Raw genomic sequence first — 19,123 nt, 5'->3', positions numbered from 1 at the left:
CTCGTAAGAATCAAACTTGAAATTAGATATGAACAAAGAAGCCAAAAATTAATAGGGTAGTTGACAAAAATGTGAAAAAATTAACATTTAATGATCGCTATTTTTATTAGACAGCAAAGCAGTTCCCTCCAACAAATTCATCAATGCCCACATGCAATACTTGCATATACTTGAATGTAGGCTATATGCTGGGGTAGACCAAAAAACTATAAGTTCTGCAATCTGAATGGTACATACAAAGGAAATACTGTGGCGGTTCCCTCGCTGGGTAAAACTGTTGGAATCTTCTGGGATCCTGCTTCAGGCCCTCTAGTTGTGCGGCAGGAACAAAGTCCAGTAGATGCATCACATGTGAGAATTCATTAATCAATACCCAAGCTGGAATATGGTTCAAAGCCACCCTGACAACAGTGGGAAAAAAAAATGAAAACAAATTTAAAGAACTCAATTCAAACAAACAAACTACATTAATTTACTTTGATGATAAAAATTGTCAAACTTAGAAGTTAAAACCTAAGTTGCACGAAAACGGAAATAGAAAACGGTTACAAAATAGAAATGGAAAAATAGTATTTTACAAAACAGTAGGAAAGAAACATTGGGAAAATGCGTAAATAAACAAAATAAAGGGGGTCTTTTCGTAAATATATTTTTTAATACACAAAATTATAAAAAATAATTATTCAATCAAACATTAGCATAAATTTCATCATCTATTCAAGCAAACATAAATATAAGTTGCTTATGTCTCTTAACGTAGTCACTGAGATAGCAGAAACAGAATTGCTTCAGTCTAATGTGGTCCGGAAACAAACGCATTTATAATATTTTTCCAATATTCCCAAACAACCCCAAAACGTTTTCAAAATTACAGAAATTGCCCAAAAATGTTTTTTTTGGTGTTTCTTGAAAATGCCGGAATGGCACTGTTTCGGTGTTTCCGTGCATCAGAGGTTAAAACTTAATGAAAAACAGATGTGAAGCATTTCTGACGGAGGAAGAACTGGCTTTGTTCTTTATTTTTATTTTATTTTCCTTTTCTACTATCTTTTCTCATTTAAATTCTCAAAATATGATGCATCGTAACCATTGAGCAACAGTCAGCATCTTATAGAAGATAAATGCATTACTGACAAAGAAAAGGAAACACGGGACAGCTACAACAAACTGAAATTTCCATCTGACAAAGTTAATTGACAGAATTAAACTAATTATTTTACTGTACAACTATAATGAAAGATTACTCACTGCACAATCATCATGAACACGCCATATGGTCTCCCCCAGGAGGTTTGCCACAGACAAGACTGTCAGTTGTGGAAAATAGTTCTGCTCCAACAGTGGAATGGTATTTGTTATGATCACCTCTTGAAACAGGCCACTTGACAACCTTTCTATTGCAGGAGGACTGCAAAAGGTAAATTATCTAATTTAAGTCCTAAGCACGTAACAACTAGAAGAAAGCATTATATACTCTGCTACATCTTGCAAACAATACAGACATAACTGAAATCCCAAGAGAGTTAGGGTCAAAATAAGTTATTTTTCACATTCATTTACACGCAAGGTATATCATTGGTCAAACAAAGCCCTTGTCAAAAATATTCAAGCAACATGATGTATTTAATCACGAGGGTAACATGTATCCCTTGGCCAACCTTTTCCTCTTGTACAAATCAGAAATATCAAAAGAAAATTGCTGGAAAGTACTCATGATTAATTTGGCCAACCAAATGAATGTCAATCCAGCTCTAAATCAAAAATAAATTAGGAAAAAGATAAATTTCAGTTTGTGAGGAAAGCCTCGATAGCAACAGTAAGTTTGCTACTTGTGACTGGCAGGTCATGATTTAGAATTGTGAAAATAACCTTTTTACAAAGCAAAGGTAATGCTGCATACAAAAGCAACAGCTGGCTTAATCTCGCAAAGTAGAGAGTGGAGACACCCTTCCTTGTATATTTCACTTTGTCGGTAGAATGATGATTGTTAGATTCAGTTTCATCGGAACTCTCCAATTATTAACCCCGAATTGTCAATTTGCACCAACAACTCATCAAAATAAGCCATGGAGATGTGAAAGCAAAAACAAGAATTTAGAAAGATTCTGGTACCTAAAAACAGCATGTGTACTGCATGCATAGACTTCCCTCGCGCCCTCTTGATGTAATAGAGCTGCTCCTTTGGAAATAGTACCTAAAAAGGGAGCATATTAGCAATATTACCATAAAACAATTAGAAAGGACAAAGACATTAGCAATAGATAAGATCAAGAAAAGATGTAACAAAATAACTAGTCAAGATCAATTGCAAAACCTAGAACAGAAAGAAATCTCAGATCAACTTACTGAGTGTGATTATTGGTTAGGAGCTTATTCCACACCCCCCCCCCCCCCCCCACCCACCCAACCAAAAATAAAAAACCCAACCCACCCCTCCCAAAAAAAAAATCATGGTTATAGTAATATTACCAATACAACAATTAGAAAGGACAAAGACATTAGCAATAGATAAGAGAACGAGAAGATGTAACAAAATAACTAGTCAAGATCAATTGCAAAACCTAGAACAGAAAGAAATCTCAGATCAACTTACTGAGTGTGATTATTGGTTAGGTGCTTATTCCACGCCCCCCCCCCCCCCCCCCCCCCAAAAAACCAAAAATAAAAAACCCAACCCCCCCCCCCCCCAAAAAAAAAAAAAAAAATCATGGTTATAGCCCTCCAATCATCTCAACCAGAGGTCATCATGTATAAACTCATTATATCTCAAGTCATTCACTAACTCTTTTTTGCTCTTCCTCTGCCCCTTTTGATTGTGTCTAGAATTAAGGGGATTACTCGATCCACAAGTGGAATTTCCCAACACCAACAACACCCCCCCCCCCCCCCCCCCCCCCCCCCCAAGCCAAAGGAAATAAACAAAAAAATAACTACCAGTTGGACCATAACTCAGAATCAGGTAATACCAGATTGAAGCAGTAACAAGAATAAAGGCTAGTTTCAAGGCTGGTGAGTCAACTAAGTTCACTTAAAGGGAAACTGAGTATCATGCTTGTAATAACAAAAGTTAATTTAATCATGTGAAGCTCCACCATTTGAAAATATGTCTGGCAATGTTGTGTTAAGAATAATTCTTGGAAAAGAAACATGGCAGAATAGCATTACTTAATAACTAAGATTAGAAATCAATAATTTGTTCTCTAATCAAGAAAAAGAGAATTCATTCTGATAAAAAAAAACATACCAGCAGTGTCAATCATGTCATCAACCATAACTGCCACTTTTCCCCTGACATCCCCAATTAAATTCATAACCTGCACAATGACATCTCAGACAACTGAGGATTTGGAATAACATGTTTAAATATACTTGGGCAATAATTTTTAAAATTCATATGACGCCTACAGTAAAACTAGAACACGATTGTAGATGCTGAAATGTGAACTCTTAGTATTTTTTCCACATCAAAGTGCACATTTGATTAGGATATAATGAGATACTATCTCTTGGTAGATATTCTCCCAAGAGATTATAAACTAAAATAACAAATTTGGCTATGAATTCTTGTATTATATCTTGCATATTACTAATAAACATTTACTTCATAATATTAAGCATATATACTATAACTATGTATTATTATTTTACACGCAATTATTGTATTGTTAAATAATATTTCATAGGTATGTTATAATACAATTTCATTTTCATAAAGTCATTATACATTAATTTTTATATAAATTATATCCATGCTAATATAATTGTTCACGACTTTACAAATAATTATGTTATATTTATACAATAATATATCTATTTAATATATTATAAGTTCTTTAGTATAATGTTATATATATTGAAACTATAGTTTTCATAGATCATGATTAAATAATGGTTTAAAATACTGTATTACATCACATGTAAATGTAGCTAATATAATTTTACTATTATAAAGCATAAACTTGTTTCTAATTATATATTTATATAAAAGTATTATATCCTTATGTTGTGATAATTTACAATATCTACCATATTGTTATTTTCTGTATTTAGATTATATAATTTTGATATTAGTTGCTATCATATGTAAATATATCATAGTAATATGTCTAATAAAACAATAAATATCTTATTAAACATACAATGATGTAATAATACATATATACACACAAACATACATCATCTATGAGAGTATTTGATCATAGCTGAGTTACAAAAATCATATAATAAATTTGTACAAAAAGTGCCTTTATCTTGAGAGATGATACCTAATTGCCTTACATATATTTCATGCAAAGATGTTTGGTTAGCTCAGGAGATGGTACCTGACCTCTTGAAATCACACTATATGAAACACTAGAAAAAAAAATCAACATGGGATAACTCATCATTATCCTTCCTTATCCCATGAAGAAAACATGGTCCAAGAATTAGGAAATTACACATAAGAAGGCTCATAGAGTACCATCATGAGGTTGGTTATAACCAATCATACCTCCGCAACATTGTGTCCCTGACGCCTTTTGTCCACAATGGCTAGGGGTGCATCCGATAATTTTTTGGCAAAAGCACGTGCTCTAGCAACTCCACCAACATCAGGTGAGACCACGACTAAATCATCAGAACAGATGGTCTTGCTAGCGAGATAATCAAGTATTACAGGCTACTTGTTCAAAGACAAACAGGAAATCAAACAAACACAAACAGTATCAGCTCATGTCAGACAATTTAGATGATGCTAGGAAAAACAATATATCTGCAGAAGTTATAGAACAACATGGTACAGACAAGGTTGTCAATCTCTGTGGAAACTCAGAATCATGTCAAATATATTCTCTGGCTTAGCTGTATTAGATGCCTTTCAATAAATTTAAGATGCTAAGTTATTCATATATATCTCACAGATGCAAATCTACTACATAAGGTAATACCTGTCCATGCACATGGTCAACTGGAATATCAAAGTAACCCATGGACTGTCCTGAATGTAGATCACAGGCAAGAACACGATCTGCACCAGCTTCGGTAATCAGATTTGCCACAAGTTTGGCGGCAATGGACTCACGCCCTTGAGTCTGAAAGAGCAGTAAATAGAGATAAAGAACAAATTCAAGTAGAACTGAATTACTTATCAAAACCACATCAGCTATTTCAAACTTGCTTTTGCATTCTGCTTGATATAGGATGCAATTCTCCCAAACGATATATGAACTAAAGACTCCTGCATTTTTAAGGTCAATGGAAAATGTCTTCAATGTTGTTTAGCTGGTTGCTATCAAGTAAAATTACTACACTTCATAAAATATTTTTGATAAGATAACTTTCAGAGAAACAGAAACTTAATTTTCTCAAATTGTATTGCACTAAGAATCTGACTATATGATATGAAGACAATCTGAAGCAAGTGGAAAGATAATGGGATTATTGTAGTAAAGTTAATAAAGCATTCACATACCACTGAACTATCCAGGTCAAATAGTGTAATTTGATAGTAATGAAATGTTCTTTACAATGGGGTGCAACATCTCAACATCATTTGAGGGAAAAAACTACAAATTTATCCACACTATGTTTTACCATAATATGAGTTTCTCCAAAAATAAATTAAAACCCCAATAAGAACAAAAAAACTTACTTTGCGATCAGCTCTGGCATAACCGAAGTACGGAATCACAGCAGTAATATTCTTGGCTGATGCCCTTCGGCAAGCATCTATCATGATCAGAAGCTCCATAAGGTTCTCATTTGCAGGAGGACAAGTGGGTTGCACAAGATATACATCACATCCTCTAACACTCTCTTGTAATTGGACATATATCTCGCCATCAGCAAAACGCTTTATCTTAATTTTTCCAAGCTCCAGACCCATATAGCAAGCAATTTCCTATCAAAACACACACAATTTTCTCAGTTAGTAGTAAAGCATGCACTGCATTCAAAGAACAAAAATACTCAGAAAAGAAACAAAAAAGCTCAACTAATAGATAGGTTCAATCACCATTTAGCCACCATCTTTAACAAGATACATACATTTCCCAATAGTTAGGCTCAATCCCCATTTCTTTTTCACGACATTATATCCATAAATGGCACCTATTTAGCCACCCCTACCAATAAGCCTCTGTTTCTGAATTTTGATCCAGGCATCCAGTATTATAAATGATAAGAATGTAGGTCTTGAGCAGTGACTCTACAAACCCATGCTCCAATTATTTAATAACAAGGGATTTCAAGAATTCCATGCATAATGGTGGCTACATGACAACATAAACTGTCACAAATACAAGTATAATGTAGATATTCAACACATGACTGCATATGTGCACACTTAACACCATTTGCAAATTGCAACCAGATTTACTGAAAGTACAGCATAGCAGCCTACGGAAAGCTTACCTACTACAGGACTAGACCTCTATAAGCCTTCAGCACCTGATCTGATCCTGACACATATTGACTCGTTAAACTGACTTACAGTGCTAATCAGTGATCAAAGGATTCACAAAGTTAATGCACATAACTGCTGTATAAGGTCCCCAACCCAAAAGGCGGATAAGAAGACCACCAACCCCAATGCAAAAATCATCTTTTATCAATGCTACTTTTTTCTTCCTTTATTTGTTTTTTTCCCAGGTAAAATATTTTTCTTCCTGTTTTCGTGCAATTTTTTACATTTATTTCAGATATTGTATGGGATATTTCCACTTTTAACTAGTGCAGTAAAAGGCAACCTTGCCTGCATAGTTGTCAAAGGTGCACCTAGGCACAAGACACAGTGTGCCATACTTGAGGCACTGCCTAGGTGCAGGAGGCTCGCACCTCATGCAAGGCTCAAGGCGCATGAGGCACATTCCTTGTAGATGTGTGTTAAAACCCTATTTTAACACACCCTATTTCCTGTCCATTTGTCATTATAGATCTTATTTCTTGCTAATTTGATTGCATATTCTTGTATATTGGTGAGAAGCAAACCTAGCGGTGTAAGCCGAAAGTCTGCCAAATCTCCCACTCGTCGAGATCCTTTGGCAATGATGTCCACTCATTAGAGAACTACTCAAGTCTGCATTATGCTTCATTTTTGTTTCTTTCTTCTAATTTCTCTTGCAATTCAGAAGAAAATAATTTTATACTGTAATTCTTTTGCATTATGTGTTTTACTCTAATTTTTTTTTCTTCTAATTTTTGTTGCAATTTAGAAAAAACTTATTGCTAAGAATCAAATGTCTTCATTATGTGATCTACAGATTTTTTTTTCTCTCTTCTAATTTCTTTTGCAATTTAAAGGAATTTGTTTTTCTATAACTTTTTGTGTTGTGTTCTGCTGTAATTTTTTTTTTTTCCTTTCTTCTAATTGCAAAAGAAATGAGAAGAAACTAATTGTTTTCCTGCAATTTTTGCAGTGTGTTCTACTATAATTTTTTCTTCCCTTTAAATCTCCTTTGCAGTTAGAAGAAACTAATTGCAAACTTTTTTTTACAATAATATTATTTGTTATTATAGGGTTTGTTAGTTATCATTTATGATTTAATGAGTTTGTTGCTATCTCCTTATAGGTACACATTGAAAAGAACAGTGTATCAGTATTTTATAAGCATTTTGTTCTTGTGCTTGAGGTTTGCACTCTGCCTTGCGCCTTGTGCATAGGCCCCAACAGTGTTTTGAAAAGTAGTAAGTTCACTTAAGCGCAAAAAGCCTACAGAGCTTAAGCGCAAAGTGCATGCTTAAGAAAATTGAAGCACATATAAATAAAATAAAGAGTACGAACTTTTATAAGCATAAAAAAATATAAACTATTAAAAAGCAATTATTAAAAATAAATAAATAAAAATGAGGGTTGCAAATTTAACAAAAGAAAAGATACCATTTTTCATTTATCTTTTATACCAGTTTACAAGTTCATGCAACCATAGCAAAAACACACATAGGACATATAAAGAGATACAATCTGATCAATTGTCAGTCTTATGAACTTGGAAGACAAACTGGTTGGAACTCTTGGTTGAAAGGATTTGAATATGCCAAGGCTTTTTTTTTATCTTTTATTTTGGTGAGTCTTCTTTTGTTTTTTGTAAAAGTTTGGCTAAAAAAACCCATTATAGTTCATTAACACAATTTATACAAAGGATCGGGTAGAATAATAAGGAAAAAAATCACCCCTATTTACAATAATCCATAATCAATCATCCCCTAAATTTACAACAATCCCCAATTAATCAATCCCTAATTTGCAATCAATCAATAATCCATAATTTACAACAATCAGGAATCAATCATCAATCCCTAATTTGCAGCAATCCAGAATCAATCATCAATTCCAATTTTACAACAATGAGGAATAAATTAGCAACTCCCAATTTACATCAAATTAAATGTTTCCTTTAATATTTTTTGCTTGATAAATACAACCAAGTCTTTTTTTAAAAACAAATGTATATATGATTTTATTTAAATCTTTCTAAGATCTAATAATAGCTTTTTTGGGGGTAAGGATTCCATCCAAACAGCCACACTATTGCAAAAATTTAAACGAATCCAACCATTCATATTATCTTATTGAAAAAAAAAATAAAAAAAACACCCAAGTGTACTTCTGAAGCGCATTTTCTTGCACTTTAGAGCTCAAGTAAAAAAGCAACGTAAGCACACTTTAATCCCGCTCTGCTAAAGTCGTTGAGCTTCACACAAAAAAGCCCCAAGCATGTTGCGCTTCACACTTTGCGCTTAAGCGTGCTTTTTTAAACGTTGGGCCCCAATGTCAAGGCCCCAAGGATGGGCAAGGGTATATTAGTAATTATGTATTAGATATATTGTAATAGGTTGTATATTGCTATTGTACTTTGTTGATTTCTCTGTTAGTACCTTTCAATTATATTAAATAAAAGGCCTAGAACATTCTATAAATAGGCTTAAACCTAGAGAATTAGATAGTTGAATGATAAATAGAATTTTTTATTTCTCTCTCATCAATTCTCGCTCGATCTCCCTCTGATTTCTCTCTAATCTCTCAATCTTTTGTTGTTCTGTCTAAATATCTCTCCCTACTCTTCTGATATCTCCTCATTTCTTCTTATTTTCCCCCTTACTTCCTGTTCTATTTCCCTCGGCTTCTTCCATCTTCCTATCAAAACCATAGGTAAACGCTAGGTTCATGACACCCAAGCACTAATTTGCACCTCAATGAACCTTGCGCCTTTGACAATTATGCTTCCGCACCTAGGCACTCAGTCTCATTAAGGCTCTATGGAAGCACCTCGCCTACCTCTAGGCAAGGCGACTTCAATTAAGTGATGCCCAGGTGAGCACCTCAGATGAGCTAACAAGCATTGAATGCCCTCGCCTAGGATTAAAAAAGGTAAAACAGAATTGGCCTAAAAATTAAAAAAAAAAAAAAAAAAAAAAGCATACAAAGTGGTACTTCCAAGCCAAAAACAAAGAGGAAAATAGAAGCAAAATGAGAAAGATCCCACATTGATGATTATCATATTATGCCATTAGTTTCTGTTCATTCTTTATTTGCTTTATAATATATTACATTTTTTTAGTATTGTTACTATTTCTACAACAAATGGCTTCTGAATCTGCTTCGTTAGGTGCAAGTGGAAAAAACAGATCTCGCTTCAAAATATAAATTCTTGCAAAGCCCCAAATATGTTTGTTTGAACATTATCCATTTTTGCAAGATCCAGGAGTTATTTGTTTGGACATCATTAGAAGAATTTGTATTTGGGAGTATTTCCAAAGTCATATATACATTATTTGATTAACTTTTTCATGTTAAATATGTTCATTAATTTTTTTGTCAATTTTGCACCTTGCTTTGCTCAAGCGAGTGCCTTTTTGGGTGCCTAGTGCCCCAGGCAATATAATGTCATAGTGCCTTAAGGAAGTCTTTTGCCCGTGACTACCTTGCTTTTAACATTGTGATAATCAGGGAAGAAAAGTCATAAGCCACAAGGTCCCATTGACTAACCACACAGCTGTTCAACAATAAGTTTGATCATTGAGAAGGCACAATTTTCAATCATTAATGGTTTTTGCCACTAAATGAATACCTGAGAAAGTGAAGGATTAGCTGTTCCAGAGAATATACGGAGCCTAGTATCATTTTTGTTGACTGCATTTGTTTCTAGATAGTTAGGAGCCAAAAAACTGGGGAATCTTGTTTGTTCAATGCCAAGAACTGGAATGGATGGCTTTCCATTGTCTTCAAACTTCAAAGGCTCAGCCAAATTACACATCTACAAAGAAAACAGAATAAACCCATCATTACTACAAACATACAACCACACATAAGAATGCCGAATAGATAAGGAAATACAAACAAACAAAGATATTAAACCCAAAAAACAGGAATAATCAGGGTTAATTACATGAAGATCCACTCAACTATGACTCCAGATCATTAACAAAAAAATTGGAAGGGTACCTTTTTGCTATGAATTGATTTCATCCATCATTGAGAACCAAAAGAACATTTAACAGTTTGTGTCACTTCCATTTAAACAGTCTAATTATTGAAGATCTTCCCTTACAACTATGACTTGTATCACTTAAACTCTTAGTTAAGTTTCCAATAAAAATATTATCATGTTTGTTGAACATGATCAAGAATTAGATGCTTCAGATAAATGCCCTTCCAAAAAATTCAATCTTTAGAAAAATATACCCTAGGAAATGATCTCTCAACCTACTTTCATCTCAAATTTACATCTTATAAGTTTGATTAGTATGCTTGACTAAAACCACAACATAACTCAGTAAAGTTCAGTCTAATAGTATTACATTTTCTGCTGTGAACTGTCATAAAAGAGTGGGCAATTTGTAACTTTCTTTAGAGGTCTTAAGTGATACTGGACAATGGTTAAGGGGGTTCTGCAAAATGGAGTACTTGGGTTAATCACAAGGAGACCCCCTTACCAATGATCCAATATACTCAACACCTTCAAACTAAAAGTTATAAATTAACTGCATCAACTATAATCTTTCAAATTTCTGTTAGTTATAAATGAAAAATGTAACATTACATTCTTAATTTTTAACTAGTCAAATTATTTTCTTAGTTTTATTTATCAAATTATAATTGTTTTCTTAGGTTGGTTAACTTTTAAAAGTAAAATTTTAGCAATCCAAAGTTAGGACGGAGAGCTGGTTAAAGGATTATTTTTGCAATTCTTCCTTCCAGGAAAAAGTATTTTCTATGTAAGGAAATTTCTGTATTAAGGACCCATCTTAGAGTTATATGCAATTAACAAGATAATAATTATAACGATAACATTGAGGGGAGAGGATAAACCAACATAATGTTATGCTTCTGGTGGTGGCTAATTATCCAGTTATTTAAGAAGTTAATTGATATTGAGATTTACTTACAGACTTTTCTATGTAATTAACCCTAGACAAAAAAAGATGAAGTTCCTAGCATTAACTATTAACAGAATTGCCCATGAGTCCATAAACCTAACACCTTTAAGCTAAAAAAGACAAGAATTAAAAAACCCACCCCTCTCAACCATAAAAATTCAACTTTAACACCATTAATGGAAAATCCAAGATTACAATTTTAACCTTATTTTCAGTCAAACTATAATTATTCATACTTAGACAAATAGTAGATTGGTAGAGTATTTTTAAAATTCTTTTCTATTAAAAAAAGGGAAACAAAAACAATTTTCATGAAAAGACTACCATGACCTTCGGAGCAATAGAGAGGCAATATTGTAATAGGCTTATAATAGTTTGTTTAGATATATTTTGCAATTTGTTATAAGCAAATGGGTGCTATTATGATTCAATTAGCAGTCAGATTTGCCTATAAAAGGGCTACTGTAAGAGGAGGGGATTATTATGTGAAATGTTATTGAATCTCTCAATTTCCCTCTTATGAATTTTCTCTAATTCTCTATCCTTCTCCAATTTCCCTCCAATTTCTCCTGATTTCTCTCCCCCTCTCTGTTCTTCTGCAACTCTCACTCATTTTCGTCTATAATCTCCCTCCTTCTATCCAATTCTCCCTCTATCCAATTCTACTATCAGTTCTGATTCCCTTGGATTCTTCCGATTTCCAATCCAAACCCTTGGCTAAACCCTAGGTACATGACAAAGACCCCCATTTTCAGTCATCCACAATCACATAACATTTTTAACAACCTAATGTCAGGAAATAAATGAACACAATTTCATACTTGAAACGATTGATTCGTCTAGGGGAGTTGGGTAGCACCAACTTGTAGTTAAGGGAGTCCTCGTATGATATAATTGATACAAATATTTTGATAGAATCTCAAATTACAAATTTATGAATGAACAAAGAAAACAAGATAATGGCCTATTTGAGGACTTTTTCTGAATTTTCTACTTGCTTATCTCTCCTTTTCCCTGCCTTTTATATGTTTTCCTTAGTCTGTTGCAGCCACGTGAGTTTGTTATTCTCCACCAACTAAATGTGACTCTTCTGCCCTTGTGTTTTTTTCCTTAACTGCCCTTGTGTTTTTTCCTTAACTGCCCTTGTGTCTCCTTTCATTTTATGTCGCTGGTACGTGTGATGAACAGGAACCCTATCATTACTCCCGCCCATGAGATTCACCTTGTTCTCAAGGTGAAACTCAAAAAATTGATGTAGTATCTGATTGTACGATTCTCAAGGGGTGGCAACCCCTTCCATTGAATAAGAACATCAATGCCCCTCAAGTTTATTCCCATGCCAGGTCTTACCCCCAATAGAAATTCTGGTTTTATCACCATCTCTAGCTCTGTAGTTAACTGGAATTGGTCAGGGATTTTGGTGCTCCTTTTTCCTTACGAAGCTGAGAGACATGAAATACGGGATGAATTGCACAGGAGGGTGGTAGAGACAGCTTGTACGCCACCTTCCCAATTCGTTTCTCCACTGCAAAGGGTCCATAAAACTTTGGTGACAGCTTTTCATTTGGCCTAGAAGCCAAGGTTTTCTGTCTATTCGGGAGAATTTTCAAATATAGAAAGTCTCCTATCTCAAACTAGATGTCCCTCCTCCTCTTATCTACTATGTGTTTCATCTTCGCTTGAGCCTGCAGCAATTGGGGAGTGAAGTGGGGAAAGTGCATCAGCAGCACAATTCTCCAAACCTAGGCCATATTGGATCTCAAAATTATAGCCCATCAATTTCACCACCCACTTCTGACATTCCAAGCTAATCAGTCGTTGTTCCATCAAAAATTTGAGACTTTTCTGATCGGTACGAATTATGAATTTCTTCCCCAATAAGTAATGTCTTCACTTCGGTACCGCAAATACAATAGCCATCAATTCCCTCTCATAGACTAATTTATTCTAACTAGTGGGATTTAAGGCATGACTAAAAAAGGCAAGAGGTCTCTGATCCTTTAAGGACTAAAAAGCTTGCTCAGATGACTCATCCCAATAGAAATTATTTTTCCGCACATTAAGGCCAAGCTAATTTCTCGTAATTTTGCACAAACCTACGATGATACCTTGTGAGCCCCAAGAAACCACGAAGTTCTCATAGTCAACGGAGGCTAGGCCAATCCATAACTGCCTGAATTTTTTAGCTATCTACAGCCACTCCCTGTTGCAAAATGATGTGCCCTAAATATTCAATCTCCAATTTTTTTACATTAGCATATAACTGGTTCTCAGCTAAATATCCCCAACACACAACATAAGTGATCCTGATGTTTCTTCACTGTTCTACTGTATATCAAAATGTCGTCGAAAAACACGAGAACAAACTGCTTCAACTACTCTTTAAAAATCTCGTTCATCAAAGATTGGACTGTGGTAGGTGCGTTTCTTAATCCAAACGGCATCACCATAAATTTGTAATGACCCTCGTGTGCGAAAAGCAGTTTTCAGGATATCATCAGGTGCTATATGTATTTGATGAAACCCAATTTCAAATCCAACTTAGAAAAAACCACAGCCCCATATAGTTCATCCAAGAGTTCTTCAATGATTGGGATTGGGAATTTATAAGGGATAGTTATTTTGTTCAAAGCCCTGTAAACTGTAGTCCACACAAAATCTCCACCCACTGTCCTTCCTCTTGACCAACAACACGGGATTGGAAAATGGCTAATACTCGACCTAATGATCTCCGTTGCCAAGATCTCTCGTACTAGCTTTTCAATCTCATTTTTCTGGATGTGGGAATAGTGGTAAGGTCTCACGCTTACCGGAGAAGTCCCAAGTTGCAGTGTAATAGTATAATCCCGCCTCCTGTAAGGAGGAAGTCCACACAGCTCCTCAAAGCCTACCTTAAATTTCGTTAACACTTCTTGCAAACTGTTAGGAACTTCCACCCTTGCCTCTATTAATTCAGTAATCAGACTTCCCAATTCCAAAAGCACTGCTTCCCCATTTTCATGGAATGCCTTTATTGTCGGCTTTAAGGTCATTAACGTTTTGCTAAGGCTGGGATCATCCTGTAGTGTGATAGCCGTGTCCCCACTCTAAACTTCATAATTAACAAGCCCCAATCCACTTGTGTTTCCCCAAGTGTGGTTAACCATTTCATCCCGAAGAATAACATCAGAGTTTCCTAGTTCTAATGGCAAGAAGTCCTCGACTATTTCCACATTTTGCAACGACAAGGTCACCCCCTTACATACTCCAACCCCCTGTATCACCATGCCCAAGCCCATAATCACACCGTTGCCTCAAATTTGTGCACAAGATCAGCGGTTAAGAAGTTATGGGAAGCTCCATTATTGATTAAGACCACCACTTCTTGACCTTATATTTCCCCCTTAACCTTCATCGTTTGGGGAGGTGTTAATCCCAGTACTAAATTCAACGATAACTCCACCATTTCTCCCACTTTGACCGTGTTCTCCATTTCCTCATAATTCTCCACTTCCTCGGCTCGCCCCATTTCTTCTTCTTTTTCTTCTTCTTATATGACCATCACTTGCAACTCCTTGTTCTTACATTTATGCCCAATGGAATACTTTTCATCACAGTGAAAACAGAGTCCCTTGGCACGCTTTGCTTGCAGCTCACTTTCACTAAGTCGTTTGAAGGGCGGGGTATTCAATTTTTCAGTGACCGGTGACAGATATGGGTTGGTTTGGCTAACTACTGTAGGTTTGGGAGGAGGATTTGAATGTGGAGACAATGGGAATCATTGCAGATTAGGGATTAGGGCTAGGCATGCCTTAACCTTATTTGGGTCGTATCCGAAATTGTTTCCTTGGATCACTTGATTCCTGTCCTCAATCCTCTAGGCCATATCCATGATATTCTCCAATCCAGAGGGCCTTAACACTCTGATTTCAGCCCATATCTTCGGTTTGAGCCCATTAACAAAATGCCCCTCCAATACAGCTTCTGGCATATCACCAATCAGCGATGCTAACGTTTCGAAGAAAAGTCGGTAGTCCTTGACGGATCCCCATTGCCAGAGAGCTAGAAATCTCTCCTCCACAGAGCCTTCTTGCGTGGATTGGAACCAATTTCTCAACAGCCCTTTTAGTTCCTCCCAACTTCTCACCTTATGTCTCCTTTGTTCCTACTGGAACCACGAAAGGGCTCCTCCTTCAAAACACAGAGTCGCAGACTCTAATTTCTCATATTCCGTTAGTTGATTTACAGTGAAGTAACACTCAACTTGAAAGCCCATCCATCCGGATCATCACCTTAAAAAATTGGCATCTCCAACCACTTACAACATGTTTCCTGCCTCTAAATTCCATCAATTCCACTGCCTACTTCCCTACTTTCCCTTCTGTATCCAACATCAACTCATATCATAGGGAGGAATTCGGAGGTTTGTTTTCCCCACAGTGCTTTCCCTTTCTCTCTTTTTCCTGCTCCTCCCATTTCGCCATTATGAAATTGAATTGGTCCAACATCACTACCATGTTCTTCTCTATGTTTTGCACCCTCTAGAACTCAATTTTCATTGATTCAAACCTAGCCATCCCTCCATTCCCCCCTCTATCTATTGATGGTAACTTTTTAATCTTCCCTCTAGCTCTCCCACTCTCTCTGATATAGTCACTCCCATGGATCAATGCTCTGATACCAAAATGATAGAATCTCAAATTACAAATTTATGAATGAACAAAAGAAAACAAGATAATGGCCTATTCGAGAGGGCCCTGTTATGGTCCACTGCAAGATATGGGACTTGTCCCAAATTGGAAGTCCAGACTTCTGATGTGGGGTTTATAACCTCATGAGCACCCTCCACTTAACAGCTAACTTTTGAGGGTGAGTTCTACCTAAGAGTTGTAATAGTGGTATCAGAGTCATCTCCATAGCTCCCAGTGCAAGTGAGCGGCAACAGAGGTGATGTCGGCATTACAGTGTTCACCCGAGACTACTAGTGCACAGCCTGCCGTCGTGGGCGTCGAGCTGTGGAGCGTGGTGGTATATTATGGTCCACTGCAAGATATGGGATTTGTCCCACATTAAAAGTTCAGGCTTCTGAAATGGGGTTTATAACCTCTTGGGCACCCTTCCCTTAACAGCTAACTTTTGAGGGTGAGTTCTACCGGAGAGTTGTAACAGGCCCTTCTCTCGCAAAACTTCTTCTGAATTGCTTGCTTCTATCTCCTTTTCCCTACCTTTTATATGTTTTCCTTAGTCTGTTGCAGCCACGTGAGTTTGTTATTCTCCACCAATTAAATGTGACTCTTCTGCTCTTGTGTTTTTTTCCTTAACTACCCTTGCGTCTCCTTTCATTTTACGTCGCTGGTATGTGTGATGAACAGGGACCCTATCATATTTTTGGCCTTATAAAACATTTTTGGGACTAATACATCTCATCCATTAAGTATGAGGAAAATCACAATTGTTCTCCCCCACAAATTCTTTTCGCAAGATAACATTCAAACCCCGACCAATGCTACACCAATACCAATCCTATGCATGACCTTCCGGTCAAAGGAGAAAGCATTTCTTACCCCCTCAACTCCACTAGCTTGAACAAGTACTATGCAAAAAGGCTCCTTTTAGTCACCTTCTTATTGTTTGAGCTCTAGTTTGTCTATCATAGTAACCATCACAGATTTATCCTTCATAAATCTATCATAATATTCTCTTCATCTTTAGACCAAAAAAATTGATTAGCTAAAATAGAGACCAACTTAGAATCAACTCTTGTTTGTTCATTAATTCTTTCTTCATCGCTCATGCCATTACCAATTTATTTATTTAATTTGCTCTCATGTTACCATTCATGGTTATGAAATTCAATCTGTAGCGGCTGGTATTAGAGCAATTCCAGTACAAAAAACAGAAATTCCATTTCGGCAGGGTAACAGTTGATCCTGGCCGGTACGAGAATAGCAAGCCAATGCTGGACAGTAGCAGCCAATATTTTTAAAAAAAAAAACCCATTGTTATTTATTTTCAACTCTCAGCCTATTAACCTCACAACTCAAAGTCTCAATCCCTTAAATCAAATCTTGAGTACCAGTATCTTTTTCACTTCAGTTGTTTATTTTTTTGTATTTATTTCTGCTTCAATTGTTTTGAGTTACTTTTTGCTTCTCTATGTCTCAGTATTCGTTTTGCTTAATATCTAAATAAGGGCTTCGCATGGTCTTTATTGTTTTTTCTTGTACCTAAAAATTTGTTCTGTTTAATATTTAAGTATCTATCTTGTCTAGTTATCATTATCTTTCTATATCTATTTTGAAAATGGTTTATCTTGTTTGTATTAATTCAGATTTTCATCTAAATCTATACGCCAACCTGAATAGGCACACATACCGAGACAGGCATGGATTGCTACATTCGCCCGTCTTCAATTATTCTATTAACACTGCGAAAAAGAGATGGACTCGAAACAATAGAACTAGAATTTTAAGTTATCAAGGCGTTGGCGAGACGAAAGGAAAGGCTAATCAGTTGGAAGATGAATTGAGGGGCAAGGAGCACTCACTACAACGGCGTTTCTACTGGGGAGACGACAGCGGAACTTGCCCGCGGCGAGGAGACTGGCAGAGATCGCCAGAGAAGCCATTCTTGGCGCACCACGGACTGAGTTGAAATTATCGGCAAGACAACCAGTTGTTGGAAGCTTGGAGTTAGGGTTTCCGTTGGCTTCGTCTTCCTCTCGTCCGAGCTTTGATGTTTTGCAGAAATGTAGATACGTTCAGTTTTAAGACACAGAAATATCTTCTACTTCTTGGAGTCTAAGCTTACGATCTATGCGCATTATATAAAGTGTTACTAATTCACTTTTTTATTCCTTTTTAAATGGAATCACCAAATGCATGTTAAACCTAAACCACCACAACACCTCTTCCATGGTAATTCTTTATATTTAACTTGAAATCTTAGACTTTCATATAAAGTCTTATTTATTTGGTCTCTTTTCAATTGAGATAGTACAAGGAATGAGAAAAGATGAAAATTTAATACTTTTTTTGTATTTTTTTTAAATATTAAATTTATTACTTTATTAAATTTGACAATTACATCATACTTAAAAGAATATAAATATAAAGATAATCTGATGTTTAATGTATTCTCATAATCAGTGTGCTCTCTCTCAATCTCAAAGCAGGAGTCACTCACATTCTCTTTACTTTTTCCTCACTAATGAAACACAAAATATTTGGTAGAATCATTACTAAATCTCTCTCTCTCCATTCACAGAACGTTTATAATCATATTATTATGGTATGTTCCACTCCCTCCGTTACTAAATCTTTTCCAAGCAAAGCCAAGAGGAGATTATTACATGGCAACTTCATAATTGGTAGATTCGTTCCTTTTCCTTGCTTGAGTTTAGGTAACAAACAGCTACAGCTTGAGCTAAATGTTCTCTCCCTGCCATTCATTTATTTGGGCCGCTAGGAACGAGACAGAATAAAAGAGTACTTTCCGCCTGTTCTTTTTGTTGGCAAATAACAAATATATAAGATCCAAACAAACAATGTTAATTGAGTTGCACGGATTGGTCCAGCAACATCTTTAACATATCAAATGTAGTACCAAAACCAGGAAAGAAATTGCAGCCAGCAACAGCCAACAGGGAACAGCAAATGATCTTGATCTAGACATGAGATTCATATTATTTTCAGTTTCAATAATTTGACGACTTCATCTGCACTTCAATACGTCACTCGTGTTATTTTCAGTTTCAAGATATGAGATGTTGAGGGCAATCATCCCC

General features: G+C 35.8%; 1 protein-coding gene across 1 annotated transcript; it reads right to left on the bottom strand.

The window, feature by feature from the left end:
- Window positions 1-60: 60 nt before the first annotated feature.
- On the bottom strand, window positions 61-18,146 carry LOC127802764 (ribose-phosphate pyrophosphokinase 1). The gene is made up of 9 exons (XM_052338775.1): window positions 17,885-18,146; window positions 10,050-10,235; window positions 5,633-5,881; window positions 4,929-5,072; window positions 4,493-4,660; window positions 3,245-3,314; window positions 2,113-2,194; window positions 1,249-1,408; window positions 61-401 (listed from the first exon to the last, which is right to left on the bottom strand). The coding sequence occupies exons 1-9, from the start codon at window positions 17,963-17,965 to the stop codon at window positions 363-365; spliced, it is 1,179 nt and encodes a 392-aa protein (XP_052194735.1). The 5' UTR covers window positions 17,966-18,146; the 3' UTR covers window positions 61-362.
- Between the last annotated feature and the right edge of the window lie 977 nt (window positions 18,147-19,123).

The sequence above is a fragment of the Diospyros lotus genome, chromosome 5, assembly GCF_014633365.1.
Source record: "Diospyros lotus cultivar Yz01 chromosome 5, ASM1463336v1, whole genome shotgun sequence".
Classification (NCBI taxonomy): domain Eukaryota; kingdom Viridiplantae; phylum Streptophyta; class Magnoliopsida; order Ericales; family Ebenaceae; genus Diospyros; species Diospyros lotus.
This window is presented reverse-complemented; position numbering and strand designations above follow the sequence as displayed.

Coding starts and splice junctions, on each gene's coding strand:
- LOC127802764 (XM_052338775.1), bottom strand. CDS start 17,965: ATGGCTTCTCTGGCGATCTCTGCCAGTCTCCTCGCCGCGGGCAAGTTC. Junction 2,195..3,244: donor TGACATGATTGACACTGCTG/GTATGTTTTTTT, acceptor CTCCCTTTTTAG/GTACTATTTCCAAAGGAGCA. Junction 1,409..2,112: donor AGTACACATGCTGTTTTTAG/GTACCAGAATCT, acceptor TACCTTTTGCAG/TCCTCCTGCAATAGAAAGGT.